The sequence below is a fragment of the Sceloporus undulatus genome, chromosome 5 (genome assembly GCF_019175285.1).
Source record: "Sceloporus undulatus isolate JIND9_A2432 ecotype Alabama chromosome 5, SceUnd_v1.1, whole genome shotgun sequence".
In the NCBI taxonomy this organism is placed as follows: domain Eukaryota; kingdom Metazoa; phylum Chordata; class Lepidosauria; order Squamata; family Phrynosomatidae; genus Sceloporus; species Sceloporus undulatus.
In genome coordinates, this window is record NC_056526.1 from 95,213,150 (window position 1) to 95,232,140 (window position 18,991).

The 18,991-nt window shown below is 38.7% G+C and overlaps 1 protein-coding gene across 6 annotated transcripts in view; it reads left to right on the forward strand.

Moving 5' to 3' along the window:
• The window catches only part of TAPT1 (transmembrane anterior posterior transformation 1), a 195,182-nt gene that overhangs the window by 147,245 nt on the left and 28,946 nt on the right, over window positions 1-18,991 (forward strand). For 3 of the 6 annotated variants that reach the window (XM_042470583.1, XM_042470585.1, XM_042470586.1), the window contains exons 2-4: window positions 4,759-4,889; window positions 8,638-8,756; window positions 17,045-17,068. In XM_042470583.1, the coding sequence (XP_042326517.1) occupies window positions 4,759-4,889; window positions 8,638-8,756; window positions 17,045-17,068 (274 nt within the window). Of the gene's footprint in view, window positions 1-4,758; window positions 4,890-8,637; window positions 8,757-15,003; window positions 15,072-17,044; window positions 17,069-18,991 lie in introns of those variants that run through there. The other 3 variants (XM_042470587.1, XM_042470584.1, XM_042470588.1) reach the window with 3 other exon arrangements.

The following is an 18,991-nucleotide window of genomic DNA, read 5'->3' on the forward strand; positions in this document are numbered from 1 at the left end:
AAAGTGAGACCCTTGCTAACCCTAGTATGCGCAGAGCACGTACTAAATGGCGGTGTGTAACGCTCCAATATTTGCTTGTCTGAACATGGCCATAAATTATTACTTTTGTGCTTACCCAGTTTAGATTTCTGTTCAAGAAGTTGCTTTAAGCATGATAGCAATCTTGTTTGCCAGCCAGCTATCACAGTTGAGCCCATGTTCCCTGATCATGACTCTTGGCCACTACAGCTAAAATTCACTACAGAGTAATAGTTAAGTCTAGAATAGATTTAATCAACAGCTGTCTGTATTCTATTTCAGCCACAACTATCCGCATAGGCTTTGATTAGTTCTTCATAATAATCTGTAGATTGTCTAATTAGCTTTGACCCTGACAATTAATAATAATAATAATAATAAAATTTTATTTATATGCCGCCTTCCTACGATCAGGGCGGCTCACAACAAGTTAAAATACAGACAGATTAAAATACACAATACACAAATTAAAAAGAAAACACAATAAATCAACCCAACAGCAAAAAGCCCCATAGCCCAACCTCTTGGCCACGGAAGAGGAGGGAGGCCCACAGGATATTTATTCGGGGAATGCCTGTTGGAATAGGAAGGTTTTAAGATCCTTCCTAAATTGGGCCAATTCAAGAGCTTTCCAGTTTTTCCCTCACTACTATATTGCAAATTCTTATGGTTACATTTGTAATAAACATTAAAAGGCATGAACTGGTGGAATGTTTCCTTCTTTAATGACTAAGAAAACAAAGGGTTTATGTTTCAGATTATTCCATTTCTCTTACCCAAGAGTCATTTGCCACCTTTACAAGGTTTGGAAGTATGCTGGTTCACCATGGACTAGAAACCGCAGGAGAGAAAAATGTTCAAAAGGCCTTAAAGACTACTCCATTGGGCCAGAAATAAGATGAAAGTAATTTTTGTATCATGCCTAAAAAGCAATGGATTTCAGAAGAAATTGAGAGATTCTGTGATGGAGCCCAGGAGGAAATTGACAACACTCCCAAACAGGATTGCTTGCTTAGTGCTACCTTCTCTTTTATACGTAATTTAATTCATTGTTTCTTTTTTTAATCAATGCATGGGTATCTGGAATGCTAAAGTGGAAAGCAAAGAAGAACCAAAAACTGTAGGAAGATTCTAGGTACAAGAAATGAAGCAGGAGAATTTTGTGAGGCACATTATCTGTTCTTTGCAAATACCTTCTTTATACATTCAGACAGGAGACTATACTTATGGACATCACCAGATGGCCAGTACAAAAATCAAGTAGTTACATATTTAGAACTAGAAGATGAAGAAGCTCCATTTTTGGAGCAAAAACTAGACCAGATGCTAACTGTGGCACAGATCATGAACTACCTGTATCAAAAATTAAAGTAAAGCTGAGGGGAAAAAACAAAACTAATCATCGTACCAAACTATGATCTGAACAACATTTTAACAGAATTTACATAAAATAGATTTTTGTTATTACATGTAATCAACCAGAAACCAGAAAAACTATGATCAGAAGCCAGGAACATAATAAAGTAAGAATGCAGAAAAACTTTGTTGGTGACAAAAAAGAAAAGAAAAAAGAAGGAACAATGGATAACAGATAAAATGCTTCAAGCAGTATAGGAGAGATGAGAAGCAAAAGTAAAGGGAGATATGAATAAAATCAGAACCATGAACAGAACTGTTCAGTGACTTTATCTGTGAGCCACTTTGGGTCCCTCCTGGGAGAAAGGCAGCATAGAAATGAAAATAATAATAATAATAATAATAATAATGCTCAAGGATAAAGAGAACTACTATAATAATTGTTGCAGAGAAATGATAAACAACAACAAAACAAATGTGAGATCATCCCCAAGATCCGGGAACTGAAAGGGAAGTTCAAACCAAGGGTGAGGGTACTCTACGATCAAAAGAACACCACACAACACAATAAAGAAGATACAAAAAGATGGTGGAAGTAATACACTGAAGAGCTGTATAAACAAGATGATAAAATGAATCACACATGGAATGAGGAACCATACATAGATGAACCCAAAATCCTTGAAAATGAGGTGGAAGCTGTACAGAGAGAAAGTGGGAAGAGTAAATCACCAGGAACAGATGATATCCCAATTGAACTGTTTCAAACTACACTAACAGAATCAATTTCTGTCTTAACCAAAATATGCCAGCAAATATGGTAAACAAAACAGTGGCCAACAGCATGGAAGCAATAAGTACACATCCCCATCCAGAAAAGAGGAGACACACAAGACTGCAGCAACTATAGAACCATAGCATTAATTTTCCACAGAAGCAAAATCATGCCCAAACTTCTGCACCAAAGACTCAAATTTTATATGGAGAGAGAAATCCCAGAGGCTCAAGTGGGGTTAAGAAAAAGAAGAGACACTAGGAACCACACTGCAAACTTATGATGGTTAATGGAGCAAACCAAGGAATTTCAGAAGAAAATCAGCATGTGCTTTATAGCAACGTCTTTGACTTCATAGACCATAGAATTAAAGACATGGAAGTGCCACTACATTTGATAGTCCTGATGAGAAGCCTATACTAAGGACAAGAGTATGGAAAAATAGAATGGTTCCCAATTAGCAAAGGGGTCAGGCAAGACTGCACTCTGTCACCCTACCTGGTCAATCTGTATACAGAAAATATTATATGAAGAGCAGGATTGGACTCAGAAGAAGGAGGAGTGGAGACAGGAGGAAGGTACATCAACAATCTACGACATGCAGATGACACCATACTACTAGCAGCAGACATCATAGACTTGGGAGCATTACTAAGGATGCTCAAGGAAGAAAGTGCAAAAGCCGGCTTACTATAGAACATAAGGAAAACAAAAATAATGACCACAGAGAATCTACATAAATTCCACCTGATAAGGAGGAAATCAAAATAGTTACAGATTTTGCATATCTTGGATCAAACATTGATCAGAATGGAGAACCAGAACAAGATTAGGAATGAGAAGGACAGCTATGAAAATACTAGGCAAGATCCCAAAATGTAAAGGTATAAAACTGAGCACTGAAGTTAGAATCGTCCAATCCATTGTATTCCCCCTAACCATGTTTGGATGTAAGAGCTGGACAGAGAAGAAAACAGATGGAAAGAAAATCAACTAATTTGAAATGTGGTGGTGGAGAAGAATATATTAAGCCTGCACTCTTTCAGGAAGCCAAGATGAGGAAACTGAAGTTGTCATGCTTTGGCCATGTCATGAGAAGGTGCGACTCATTTAGAAAACACAATGTTAAGAAAAGTAGAAGATAGTAGAAAGAGATTGCACACTAGATGGATGGACTCAAACAAGGAGGCCATGAGCCTGAATCTGCAGGACCTAAGCAGAGCAGTGGAGGATAGGAAGTCTTGGAGGGGGCTCATCCATATGATTACCATTAATCAGAGTAGACTACAGGGTCGTTAAGAACAACAACAATTGGGATAGACAAAAGTAATGTTTAAGGTAAGGTGAGGTTGATAGCCAAGGATTCAATCAAAAGGCAAGAGTGGAAAATAATATAATGATAATGCCTTACGTTATGTATATGTGGTGGGTTGCTGCTGTCATGCAACATGAGGCAAAACTGCTACTGTACCATTCTTCCTTTCTGTCTGAAGTATCTGTGCTACCCACTGCAATCCTAGGAACTATGAAGAGATGGAATACTAGTACTTAAAGACTGTGTGAGGCATGACAGGTGCAAACCGGTAGTGTAAAGATATCAAATACTATGTACAATGCTAACTTTCATTAGATTGATAGTGTCTGGAGCTGGACAAAGGCAGTATGAAGGTGAGGAAGAAGAAATGTAAAAACGTCTTGCTAGTTTTGTGCCAGCAAGTGAGATTGGTGCTACCTCTTTCCCAAATGTTGGAAGCCTAACATCTTCTGGAATTCAGTTGGGCACTGAGGGAGTGGAGGGAATTAATCCCATTTTGGAAGAAAGATGGGATATAAATTCAACAAATAAATAAAATTAGGCAGTGGTATGCCTTTGTTTAGAAAAATGGTAGTGTCTTAGGAACAAAAATAACTCATAAGTAATATCAGTAGATCAAAAGAAAGTTTTGGGTCCATAGGCCTGTTACAGACTGCCAAAATAAAGCTGCTTCGGGTCTCTTTGGAGGTATGCTGTTTAAATGATGCATGCATCTGAAGAATCCAGAAGCTGCACCAAAGCTGCCCTCCAGTGCTTAGGAATGGAGTGTGGCTTTGGCGCAACCTCCAGACTCTTAGGACCCATGCATCATTTAAATAGCATACCTCCAAAGAGACCCGAAGCAGCTTTACAGTATTTTCACAGTCTGTAACAGGCCATAGTTTCCCTAAAGAAAAACACATTGGTTACAGTGAACAAATTTTGGATTATTATTTAGTCTGTGAGTGAAGTGTGAGCAAGGCCCTGAGATTTATTTGATACAGAAAGGAGAAGAAGTGAAACAATCTGTTTTCTAGATGTGTAAATAATCTATATAGTTATAAATTAAACAACAATATGATAGTCTTTAAGAGTGAAGTAAAATATTAATAGGGAAATTGATTCAAATTGATCATTTGAATTGTTAATCAAATTCATCTTTTCTGAGTGGATTTAAATTGCTTTGTTATAAAACAGTCTACCCACACAGGCGATAAGTATTTTAAAATGAAAAAAAAAACCTAAAACATTTTGAGTGGGTTTTATTTATTAAAATAACATTTTGCTTTTTAAAATGTGTTTTATTCTGATGTAGATCTTTCGCTGTTGAGATTCATCAATGCAGAGCTAACAAGGGGTTACTTCCTTGAACATAATGAAGCAAAGTACACAGAACGGAGGGAAAGAGTGTACACGTGCATGCGAATACCAAGAGAACTAGAAAAGGTAAACTGTTGTCTTGTAATTCTATCTGGGTTAATAAATTCAAATTCTGAATTTGTAAAACATACCTTTATTCTACTGCAAAAAATATTTTACTGCAGAAAGATTGTATGTACAGTGCTGTGTAAATTTACAGCGCTTTATAAATAAAGGTTAATAATAATAATAATAATAAATAGTATGGGTTTTCTTTTTTGTTTTGTATTTATCTTCTGGTGATTGCTTTGGTGTTCCCTTTGTCTTATATATAATATATATGGTGATATCCTAATTGAATATATACAGGCTGAGATCCAGGGAATCTGAGACAATTCTGAAGGGAACAGCTTGTGCAGCCAGAATTTCGTTTATTGTTTTCTCGGCAGCAGTTCCAGTGCCAAAAAGAAAAACAGTTGTTTAATTTGAAAAGCAGCTCATCTCTGGCAGAGGGAGGTGCCTCTTAAAAAGCAAAACAAAATAAAACAAAACTCCTCGGCAAACAGAAATGCTACTAACTGTAGTTTTTGTATTGTTCTGGCCAGAACATACATTACCGGGAGTCTCTTTAAATTGCTTTTGCATATAGTTTGGTCTAAATCTACGATGAAGAAATTTATTTATAATTCAAGGATTATCCTTTTTAATCTGAAAGATCATGATGATAACAGAGACACAATTTATTTATTTTTAAATTAATGCATATTCTGGATGCATTGGCTTAGTGGTTAAGATGCTAGTTCTGACGATCAGAAGATCAGAAGGTTGGCAGTTCGAGACCTGGGTGCTGCATGATGGGGTGAGCTCCTGTCACTAGTCCTAGCTTCTTTCAACCTAGCAGTTCGAAAGCATGCAAATGCAAGTAGATAAATAGGTACCACTTCGGTGGGAAGGTAATGGTGTTCGGTGCAGTCATGCTGGCCACATGACCACCAGAGTGGTCCTCAGACAACGCTGGCTCTTTGGCTTAGTAATGGAGATGAGCACCGCCCCCTACAGTTGGTTACGACTAGACATTCATGTCAAGGGACTACCTTTATCTTTATATTCTGCACCCTGAGTATTGCTGGGCCTATGTAATAGTAAAAGCCCATAATCTAGGGACTGCTGTAGAAAAGACCTGGTCCCATGGCCATTTCAGGGTGGTTACATATGTAATAGTAACCCTCTAGATAATGAAAACAAGCAGTTAGGTGCTAGGGTTGTCAGGTTGAATACCGGAGGGGAGTTGTGGAAGGTGCCGAGCTCTGCTCTTGTCTCTAGCGCCTCCATGTCCCTGCCCCTGCTCTCTGCTGGTGAGGTAAGAGCCATGTTGAGAATGGATGGCTGCAACTAAAAGTTGAAGGACAGAAAGTAAAAAGGATAGGTTCAGCTTAACAGAGTTTTACCGTATCTTGTCTTGTTCCACAGTCTCTTCAGAATTAATTAGCAACTCTAGTGAGTGCATGTGAAAAAACAAATAAATTATTATTATTATTATTATTATTATTATTAACCTTTATTTATAAAGCACTGTAAATTTACACAGCGCTGTACATAGAATCTTTTGGTTAGACGGTTCCCTGCCTGCAGGCTTACAATCTAAAAAGACACGACACAAACGGAGAAGGGAAAGGTGGTGGGGAAGGGGATGAAGTCCAGCAGTTCTCCTCTACCTCCAAGGCCTGGACCAAGGCAGATGGACTGGAGGAAGGGCTTGGTTTCTTAATGGATGGTCAAAAGGAGAAGGGAATGACAGTAGGGAAGGGGGAAAGTCCAGTTCATCTGCTCTCTCACATAGGCCTCTTTCCCTCTCAAGATGGTGGTCGGAAGGAGGGCTCTTTTTCTTCCAGGCGAGGCCTGATGTTGCTGGCCTGCCTCTCTCCCTCTCAAGATGGTGGTCAGAAGGAGGGCTCTTGTTCTTTGCAGGAAAGGCAAATCTCCTTCTCTTTCTCCTCAACATATATATTAATTCCCATCCTGCCTTTTTCCCAGTTCAGAACTCAAAATGGCTTACAACAAATCAAAAAATCCATATATAGCTTGGTGCAAAATAGGATACTGCAAGTATTTTCCAAATTCATCCAAAAAGAAGTTGGGAGCTAATGCAGCTGATGTAATACAGGGGTTGTGCAGACCAGCCATTAAGGCTGGCCTGGGGGCGGAGTCGCGGCATCCATACGATGCATGCCCTGACTCCACCCCCATGCTGGTGTGACAGCGCGCACTGCTCCACATGGCGCACAGCATCACGGCTCTCTGGGGCTGAGTTTACACGACACAGTGCCACGGCTTTTTCACCCTTTCCAGGGAACAAAATGGAGCCCCTTTTGCGGTTCCTTTTTGTGCCCTGGAAAGGCCAGATTGGGGCCGCAGCATGCAGTTGCTGCGGTCCCGATCTGGCGCAGGTGGAGGCGGCTGCAGGCTGCCCCTTTCGGGATGGTCTGCAGAACCTCATAGTTTCCTATCAGAAGCTTTGCTGTAGCTGTAGAAAAAGAACTGCTGTATCCTTACAAAGAAAGGAATTCTGGTTATTTTACTCGAACAACAGCATAATCCAGTAGTCATGTCAGTTACGGCCCCTGTCTAACCACATGGAGCACAACTTTCAGTTTCAATTGCAAATATAAGGCACATGTGTCTGTGTAGCTTCAGAAATAGTGTAATTCTACTGTAGAAGTGTGTTCAGGAGTCACACTGTTAGCAGGTAATACAAACACCAGCTGCTTCCAAAAGCCTTTACTGTTCATGCAAGAAACAGCCAAAAGAGAGGTGTGGAGGTGTTGTGTTAAACTGGCAAACCTGCCTCAACAGCTATCTCCTGGATTCCTCCATACAAATCTTAAAGGAATGGAAACTCTACAGCTTTCTTTTAATGTGTCTGCCAGGGGTCGTCTGTATTGGGTAGGATTCTGTGGCATAGTCCTATCTAGGGTGTGTACCTAGTGGAAAGCCAGTAACACTTGAGTTGGACCAGGAATACTTGCACAGGAAGATCAATGGTAGTGGAAAAGCTGTCCTTGACTACTGGAGGGCTTTTACTAAGCAAACTCTAAAGCACCTCATATATACACTGGCATAGACAGAGCAGAACATTATATTATGGCTTGCTCCGTCTAAGGGAAACGTGCAAAAATGACAGAATTGCATAATTGAAATGAATTCTGCAAAAGTAGCTTCTCTTTTGTCCAGAAAAAAACTATAGTCACTGTACTGTGAATGGGAGGTTAAGGTTGATGATCTGAAACTGTGTCCAAAAACAATTCATCTGTTGAGAGAAGATTGGGATCATTGAGCCATGAAAGACAGCAAACTTTGACTGCATCTTAGAGAGTGATGTTTGTGCTGAACATATTCCAAGTACACAGTGTGTTGCTTCATAAAAGTTCAACACACTAAAAGAAAGAGAGCTTTAATATTAGGGTGAGACCCACCCACCCCAATTCTTTACTACCACAGATTTACAATGCTGTGTTTCTAAAGATTCACCTTGCTCTGCCTTTCTAAGGTGTAGGGACAGTTGGTGATTTTACCTGGTCTTTAGAAATCCTTATCTTTTAGTTTGCTTCTGCAGGTTTAACAGGGAACTGTGTGCTTTATTTGTGATTATGGCCATTTTAATTGCTTTTAGTGTACAAGTGAGTGCATATAGTGTACATTGTGGTGTACATTGTGGCATATAGTGATTGGGGCAAATTGCTTACAGTTGAGCAAGTCATTAGATAAGCTCTTGAGTAAGTCATTTTGTGCAAATCTTGCAAAGGTCATTAATCATTATTATTTCTTTTTACTCTAGTTGATGATTTTTGGGATCTTTTTGTGCCTGGATGCTTTCCTTTACGTGTTCACACTCCTACCGTTGAGAGTTTTTCTAGCAGTGTTCAGGTTCATCACGTTGCCTTGCTATGGCTTACGGTAAGTTCCTTTTCCCCCCTTTTTTTCCTTTGCAAAAAATGTTGTTCCATGCTAAGAAAATAAGATCATAATTTATCTTTAATTGATCAAATTAAATATGGCTTCAGCTAGGAGTTTGTTTGAAGTTGTAACAGTTTTCACTGTTTGTAAAAATAGAAAGGAATAATCCCAACACATGGCATTCATTTATGAGTTTCATTTTATAATGCTACCATGCAGTATTTAACAGGAAATTCTGAGAACTATTGTAGCATGAAGGTGAGCTAAGGACATGTTGAATACAGTGGTACCCCGGGATACGAATTGATCACGTTACGAAATTTCCGGGATACGAAAAAGTTAGATTGGAAAAAACTGTTCCGGGATACGATGTTTTTTTCGGGTTACGAAATTTATTTCGGCGCGAAATTCAAACGCAAAGCGCGGCTAGCGGCTTTCCAGCGCTAACGGAAAGCCTTTTCGGGTTGCGAAATGTATCGGGTTACGAACGGAGCGGCGGAACGAATTAATTTCGTAACCCGAGGTAGCACTGTACTTTATCTTATAGGTTTTATTTTGGTTAATTACAGCTGACTTGACTTTGTAGCCTAATGCTTTTATTCAACATACATTATTTTATTTCTTCCTTTCATGGTGACGTTGATGCATAGAGGTTATCTAATTTGAGATTGGTCATTTATACACATGAAAAGCATATTTTCCTTTGTGATTGCCAGAAGAAAATATGTAGCAATAGCCTATTGCATAGATGCATGTATGGTAGGATAAAAATTATTAAATCTAATATTTTAGGACTCAGAATTTATAATATTTAGCATACAATTTGTATATGTAATGTCATAATTTGCAAGCAAAGATAATCCTGGAGTATACCATTTAGAGTTGGAAGTATTATACATATCGCCATTCATAATTGTTGAATTTTATCCTAGCTGTTTACCTTTGTTAACTTGTCTATATGACAAGGTTTTAGAACACCATTAGACAGTGTTCAAGAAAACAGTCCTGTCTGTGAATGTCCATGAGAAATTTGTTGACAAATTTACCATTTTTTGGTAATATAATATGTTATGAGGTTTTTGCTTTAACCTTTTCAGTCACTCTCAGCAAGGTCTGTGTGTGTTTTTGTAATTTGTAAAAATTGCAAGTCTTCTTCCATGTCTTGTTTTAAAAAATGTCAGTGACCATTTTCTCCCCGGATTTACAATATACAATGGGTGAATATAATTGATCAACTGGAAACTGCCTTTGGTTTGCTTATAATCACTTTGTAAACTGTGTGTTCCTATTATCAGGCACGGTTTGAGAATATTACCTCTCCCATCTTTTCTCATTGGGCAAAGAAGTGTGGTAAAATTCTCATCATCATTCACAGAAAGGTAGAAGCCATGCTTGAGTGTTACACGTAACAGTCTCTTGAAAATGGAAGCAGGCTAGCACATCCCCATTGTGTTCTTCATGTGGAAAGTGACATTCCTGAAGAGGAGATGTTCCTATTCAGATGAAGTCTTTCTAAGTGAGCAATAGCTAGACAAATCAGGTACCTTGCTGGCATGAAAAGCCTGGAAGGGAAAAGTTAGAGGGCAACCATAAGGCTAAAGAGGGTCCTGGTGGTGCAGTGGTTCTCACAATCACAAAGTTGTGAGTTCGATCCCAGGCAGGGCCAACTCAGCCTGGCATCCTTCCGTAGGTTGCTAAAATGAGAACCCAGCTTGTTGGAAGCAATTAGCTTATACATTGTAAACTGCTTAGGGAGTGCTTAAGTGCACTGATAAGCAGTATAGAAAATGTACTTGCTATTGTTATAAAGTATGGAAAAGTACCCTTAGTCAATAAAATGTTAAAGATCTTTCATTCTTAGTAATCAAAAGGAAAGGCAGTTTAAGTATTGCCAGAGTATTACAATTCTGCCTTCAAACTAAGTGGTCCTTCCTGTTAATAATAAGAACAGTCTGAAATGTCCAACACATGTTCACTTGATGTGTTATTAACACATTTGCATGACAGTTTTCTATACAGCTTAGCAAATGCTGTGATTTGCTGTATCTTACCATGATTTGCTATATGTTGTTGTATGAACTTGCTGAGCACACTTTCTAAGAAGATATAAAGTTTGCTTCAGTACCATATTTTGCTCAGCTTGAATGTTGACATGTGGACCAGCATGTCTTTAAATAAACTGATGTCTTCATTTCACTAATGCCTCCTTTATTGAATCCTTTAAAAAGTGTTTCCTTTCAGCCTCCATGTGAATGGAAACCTCTCCTCTCCACAATGTTTTCCATGTAAGGAAAGTGATATGAGTCAGGGTTAGCCATTCACTCTTCCCGTGTTGAAGAAGGTTTGGTGACTAATGCCTGAACAAGGCTAGGTCAATCAACTTGGCAGACACCTATATGAACACTGCTATATGTTAGTATATCATGGAGCCCTGGTGGTGCAGTGGTTAAAGTGCCAGTACTGCAGCTACTCACTCACTAACCACAGGGTTGTGGGTTCAATCCCAGCCCGGGCCTACGGTTGACTCAAGCCTGGCATCCTTCTGAGGTCACTAAAATGAGTACCCAGCTTGATGGAGGCAATTAGCTTACAGTTGTAAACTGCTTAGAGACTGCTGTGGTATGAAGTAGTACAGTGCGCCCCCCATTATATGTGTGCGTGTTTTATGCAGCTTCCAGCATACTCTGGAAACTGTGCTGGAAGGAAGGGAGGCACACACTGGAAAGAAACAATGGCACACGCTTCCGTGGCATGCGCCCCGCATGCCACCACCACGCCACCGCGGGCACGAGCTCCATTCATTTGAATGGGGCTTGAGCATCTGCGTTTTTCCCCTTACGCAGGGGGGTCCGAAATGGATCCCCCGTGTAAGGGAAGGGAAGACTGTATATAAATAAATGCTATTGCTATATCATGACCCTCACTTCATAAAGAAGAGGTTATAATATGCCTTTTCAAAGTCCATATGACAGTGAAGTATGGTTCCCCCCTCCCCCCAGTGAAGCCTCTAAGAAACCTGGTCATTTAGCACTGTTACAGACATTGGCATAATTACTATGAACACATATGAATACTTGGTGTGTAATGTAATAGTAATAATAATAATAATAATAATAATAATAATAATAATAATGGTTTCATCTAGGTAAACCATAAAGAGTACACAGGATGCCATGGCTGTCTTATTAAATCTCATGCCTCAACAAAGAAAGTTCTTTTTACAGGCTGTTTCTTAAACTGACTACTTTACTTACTTTCATAATTTTGATAATAAAAATGGTAGTGTATGAAGTCAGGTGCTATATGAACATTTTGCTGCAGTTAAGACCTGTTGTGTGATTCTGAAATCAACATCTAAGACTTCAGAGTATTCAAGGTACTGTGAAGAAGAACAATTCAAATAAATCAAAATTGTTATTAGTTTCTTGTTATTAGTTCAGTGGGGTTGTCAGTAAAGATTTCTTTTACATATCCTCCCCCCCCCCCTCGCCGCATCCCCGCAATAATATATTCGTTTTGAATTACACTCATCCCTCCACATTCGATGGGGTTAGGGCACAGGACCCCCATGAATGTGGGAAAACCACAAATAACAAAATCACTGTTTTTTCCTGAGAGAACACCTCTATGAGAATCCCTAGGTCCTCCAGTGCAACTCTGTGGTTAACATCTACCAGACATTGACCATAGAATTCTGCTGGAGGAGCTACAAATGCCTAGTGATGTGTTCTCTCTAGGAATCTCTAGGTCCTTCAGTGCAAGTTTTGGTTAGACTATAGAGTTGTGCTGGAGGACCTAGATATTCCTAGAGAGAACATATTAATAAAAATCTGTGAATAATCAAACCTGCAAAAGTCAAAGCCACAAATGTGGAGGGACCGAGTGTATTCCATAAATGGAGTTTGATACTATCTATTAAGTACCATGGTTTCATAAATGTTTCACTTGGGCTGTTTTAAGTAGTGATTGATACATGCTTTTTGTGCACTGTTCTGTAAAAGATTGCTGCTTTTAGGTATCTTGACTTGAGTTTTTGTATGTTTTGATAGTTTTAAACAATACAGGAAAAATATATTCATTCCAGATATCTAGGTATGTTTTGACCAGTGCCATACTGAATAAAGTACTGAAATGACTAAATCTCTTGATATGGGTGGTTCTTAATCATCCTCCTTTTTTATGTGTGGATTCTTCCCTTTGAGTTGTTTGAGCTGTTTGAAAGGCCTTTCTGTAGGCACAACATCATATTCCATTCTGTGTAGAAACTAAAAGTGCTCCTCCCTTCATTCTGTTTTTTCCCCCAAGATCTCAACAGAGAGATTAAATATCCTTCATCTCCCTTCTTTGTGCATATTTTATGCTAGGCTTTTATAATTATAGTCTTTTATCCTTTATTCCTCTGAAGCAAAAAATCTCTTTCTCTTCCCCCCCCCCTTTTTTTTTGAGGTTAATTCCTATTCATGACACCATGAATGGTGTGAAATACAAACAGTGTTCATATAGCCTTTTTGTTTAAAAGCATCTGATCTCTAAGATTTTATAAAATCAGAATGTGGAAATGTCTTCCTAACTAGGTTGTTTTCTGCTCTTCTGTATTCATGCATCTTTTGGTTTTGGCAGATCATTTATGAGAGGAATAAGTTTAATTGATTTTGGGTTTTTGCAAGACTGCCAGATACATGGGGATCATTTGACCTATATGTTTGGCTAGCAAAGTTAAAGTATTATTATTATTTTAAAATAATAAAGTTTGTTGTTCTTGTTAGAAAAGAGCCACACAGTGAAAACTTACTGGTATCTTTTGATGCCTGAGAATTCAACAGTTTTTACCAGATGGAGACTTTCTTAATGTCAACTGTATTCTTAACTTTTGCAAGCCACATAAAGCTATGCCATTGCTTCTTCCTCCATCTTGCAGGTTGAGGTCTAGGAGAATAAACAAACAGTTGTGGCATCTAGCAGATACAAAAAGTGAGCAAGTACATGATTGTACTTTCTCTGATGACTGATACCAAACTTACCGCGAGGGAGCCGCAGCAGCCAAACCGCGCGACTCCCGTGCGGAGCAAAAAAGAAGCTCCATTTCGGAGCTTCTTTTTGCAGCGCCTTTATGACGTCGCGAGGCACCGCTGGCGCATTTGCGACGTCATAGGCGCCACGACACGTCTGGACGCTATGCGTCCAGTACGTAAACGTGGCGGCCCCCATGTGGAAAGGATGCCGCCATGTTGTACGTATTCTATACGTACTAGGGTTAGGGGGGTGCGGAAGCACCGCCCCTTCCTAACTCTAGTACATATAGAAGACGTACTATATGGCAGTTTGTATCCCGCCTTAGTGTTAATTCAGCCATTAATGGTTAGATGCTCTTTTCAGGAATTTTTTTTAAATTGTTTATTGCTTATTCATATTTAGGCCCTGTTATATCTGATGGGCGTAGCTTAATTTAAACCAATTTTGTGAAAGTTATTTTAAGCACTACCCCTAAAGGAGATACAGTATTATAGTAACATTTACCATGAATTGAGCTGGTTGGTAACCAAAAAAACAAAACAAAACAAAACAAAAAAACAGTGAGTACCTTTTACACAACTTTTTAATTTCTTTTGAGGAGTCCTCCATTAAGATTTTTCTTTTATGTCATAATTAGCCTGTATAAAATAATCCTACCTTTTAGTTGTATCAAGTTTCCTTTGATCCCTCATAGGTTTAAATCATTTTAGTCCAATATATGGAATAGTTTTGTAACTTTTATAATATGTAAATGTACTGTTGTCTGCAGCAGTATATTCTTGTATAAACAAACATACATAACTGGAGACCATTGAAGTCCATAGATAATCTGTGCACCAGCAATATAAACAATAAAAATAAATTCTACAAAATAAAGTGGTAATACAAACCTATTTAGAAATACAGTCTTCTGTGTTTCTTTTCTATTCTCTCATATCTTAAGATTCTGATTATTAAAAAATGAGATTCTGCATTAGGCCTTATGCTAGTTTACTGTAGCTTCTTCTTTATAGGTTTGAGGCTTGATTTCCTAAAACTTAAAAACGAAGATGTGATTGATACCTTTCATCTCAAAGGAGAAAATATCCATTTTCTGCTGCAATCTGTACATACCACATGAGGGAAAATAAAGCTCTCAAAATTAGCCCTGCCCTTTCCATGATGGTCAACAACGTAGTGTAGCAACATTACAACCTTCTTTCTCTCTCTTTCTCTTTTATTTCTTATAAATCAGAATGAAGGGAGGAGCACTTTCACTTCCTTTATAGGATGGAATGTGATGTCACATGGAACTTCTCCATGGTGAGTATATATTCTGTTTTTCTGTTATGCTGCCAGGTATATGGTTTCTCCACATACACTGCAACCTTGTAGATTGTGCCGTCAAAAATGGAGCAAATCATTTGTTAACCAAAATACTTGTAATCATAAATTACTTTAACATGGATAGATGAGACACATTTTAGAGAAAAGCTAGTGTCATTTGTAGTGACGTTTGTTTAAAAAAAACATCTGGAAAGATAATGAAAGGAATGATCCAATCACAATAGATTTCCACATTAAAGTTAAGATGAGGTTGTCCTCCCGGTTCTTAGAGAAAACTTGTTATTTGACTATTTTGCTAGACAGCCTAATAATCATATCTCTTTGAATGGGAGGCTTGTTAGACAGTTAAGTAACCAATTCCCTGCTTTCCTGGGTCAAATAAAAATTGACTGTTGGAATTAGGAAGGGACATCTCTATATAGGTCTATTTTTAGACAAGTGGTAACCCACTATAAGATTTGGGAAGATGGGCTATCATGATAATAACTTTTTTTCTTGTGGATAGTACATGCTAATGGAATAACTATAGCACTGGTTTGGATTCAAAGATGTATATAAATTTAACTCCAGATATAAAATGTGCTTCTTCTTCGTGGTCTCTGCGAATCATACAAATGGGTTTCACTGCACCTGCGCAGTGCTGCCCATTTGTATGTATTCGCAGATGACCACTCGAAGAAATACTGTTACAGGTAAGCAACCTGTCCTTCCTCATTTTGCCTCCCCAGTACATCCCCTTGTACCCTTGAAAATCCACCGTTGAATGTCAGGATTCTTCTAAAAATGGAATCTGGTACTTGGAGTTCAGCAGAAGGAGGGATGCTATAGAAATTTATGGAGCATCTTACTTGAGCAGAAATCTCTTTAGTTAACCCAAGAACATCTTTTTATTCAAGCTATAACTGATTTTAAACTCAGTTAAAATGTACAAAGTAGATGAAGTGTTTTTCAGACCTTTGCTGTATTACATAGTGAAGTATAAAATGGCTTGATTCAAATTATCTTTTTGTTTGGCTTCATAAACCCCTGATTCTGATAAGGTTTTTCCTATGCTCCCCCATCTCTCAACTTTGATGGGCCTTCCATAGCTTATACAGTGGGCCCTTATTATCCGCTGGGATTTGGTTCTAGGACCCCCTGTGGGTAACAAAATCCATGGATGCTCAAGTCCCAATAAATACAGTAGCATAGCAAAATGGTGTATCCCTTATATAAAATGGCAAAATCAAGGTTTGCTATTTGGAACGTATACTTTTTTTTGAATATTTTCAATCTGTGGATGCTTGAAGCTGTGGATAAAAAAATCCATGGATAAGGAGGGCTGATTGTAGTAAACTGGAGTACCCCATTACATCTGAATGGGAAAACTCTGTCTTACAATCTGCTTAACTCAAGATAATCCTGATGGCTTATTATTCTGGTTTATTAACTAACATTAAGCCATAGGTTCCTGATTCGGACGTAGTGGGAAAGTTTGACTTCACATAAGTCAACAGTATAATGACAAGCCAGTGTATGAAGGGGAGAGGGCATGTTTATTCCTTGTTTTATGAAAAATGATTTATCTGGAAAAGATGGTCTAGGCAGGGCCTTTATAATGTTTATAAAATGTTTGAGTATCGCAGACGGTACTGTGATTTAAGTAGATAATGCTTTTTATTAATATGTTAATTGGAAGCTTATTTTGAATACCACAGAGTGTCTTTCTCATTGGTTTTTCTGGCCCTCGGATGTCTCTTTTCCTCTGTCAGATGAAAAAAAACCAAGTTATATTTTGTGTAGCATACTAAATACATGCTAAAATACAGTAATGATTTTGAATAATGGATCTTACTATCTCCTAACAATTACCTTATCCAGTTTTTTTAACAGTGGATTTTTTTTAAAGAGGGTGTATTTAAACTTCTTTGATTACAATTTCTTATTTTGCCCTGTTTGTTTTGAGACAGCTCTCACCGAGGCCTAAGAATGAGGTTGGTGTTTTTCTTTCTTTCTTAGCATGTTGTTGTGCTGATTGTTCGCATGCAGTTTTGTTAATGGTCAAACTGCAAACAAAGTGCAAACAATTAGTAGCTGAATGTAAACATTCCTTATACAAAGTAGTTTCTTTAACTAATATCAGGCACACAAGAATTTTATCCATCTACTCTGTCTTGAGTAAAACCATTTGATGCATGTATTACAAAATGTATGTTTCATTTCCACTCTTTGGTGTAATCTACCGCTTTAAGACCACAGTTAAAAATATAATGTGTCAATGAACACATGTTAAAGTACAGTATACCCTTAATATTTTAGATTATCTCCGAAAATGTAGTGTGTGAATCTTCTATTTGAGTTTTCTGTTTGATGGCCAAGTCAGATGAAACATCACCAATGTGAACAGCATTTATTAACACATTCGCCAAAGCAGGAAATGTCTCCTTTGACTCCCAAGTGGGTCAAATAAGTTACTTTTGTTTAAGAATGTGCAAAACGTCTGGAAAATTGTACAGTTTTTCAAATTGTTTAAACAAAATAGTAAGTACATAGCTCCCCTAGCCCATTTCAGATTTCTAGATCCTAGATTTGATTTTACTAGGTATGCTATGAGAAAAAAATGGTAGTCGTATTAGTTAATATGGTCATAGAATAGCTGCTTAATGGCCACAGTGGTCTCAGTCATGGGAGGGGGCAGTGAGGATCTGATGCCCTCCGTCCCTACCCTGCCCTCCTTCTTTAGGCCCTCTGAGCTGGTGCCTGTTCATCACAGCAGCCACAGTGTTCTTCATGGTGATGGGAGGTCAGTGAAAATGTGGCAGCCTTCGTCTCTTCCTGGCCCTTCTTCCTTAGGAACTCTGGGCCTAGCTCTTGTCCTGTGTTATGGCCACAATTTTCTTGGCAGCAGTGAGGGGGTGGTGAGGATCCAGTGCTCTCCCTTCCTGCCCAGCTGTCCTTTCTTAGGCCCTCTGAGCCTGGCATTTGTGAGGCACAGTAGCTTGTGCTCTTATCAGTGGGAGTAGGGGGTGAGGATCCAGTGCCTTCCCTCCCTGTTTGACCCTCCTTCCTTAAGCTCTATAGGGCTGGTGCTTGTCCAGCATGGCGGCCACGATGGTTTCATTGGCGGCGGTGTATGTGTGAAAAATCGATGCCTGCCCACCTTGCCCGGAACTTCTTCCTTAGACCCTCTGGGCCTGGTGCTTGTCCAGTGAAGCAGGATTACAAGTCTCAGCATCCCTTACCATTGGCTTTGCTGGTTAGGGTTTCTGGAAGTCCTAGTTCCACAACATAACATCTGGAGACCTTCATGAGGTCCACCCCTGATTTAGAGGAAAATAGATATCAGTTAGTTAACTGGAAAAAAGTGTCTAGTGTCTAGAATAAATGTCATACTGACCTTTATCTGCCAACATGACAAAAAATGTTCCAACCCTCTCACTTGCAGCCCAGAGCCAACAGGGAAAGAGCCTACCTGGTTCTGCTGGAATGCATCAACAGAACTATCCCTTTGGATTCTGGTCCGTGTCGCCTGTACTGCTTTTTATACGAGAAAATAAAGAGAGATTCATAAAATTGAAAATAGTTCCACTTCTCTATAGAATAGATCAGTTTCATATGATATGTCGAGCCTCATTTTTCTTAGATGCTCTTGGACTTTCATTAGTAATGAGTCTTTCACTGATGGACTACGGCCAGCTCTGTAATGACACTTCGGTTGCCATTTCTTTTGGTTATCAAGCTAGCTCAAAAAAGTCAGGAAAAGATTACATTTAATTAATTTTTTTAAAAACCCAGTCTGTTATATTAATGATACTTAGCTGGACAAAATAATTTTGGATTCACTAGGAGCTAAAATGACTAACAGAAGCTATCATACTTTGGTCATACGATGAGATAAACATGACTTACTGCTCAGT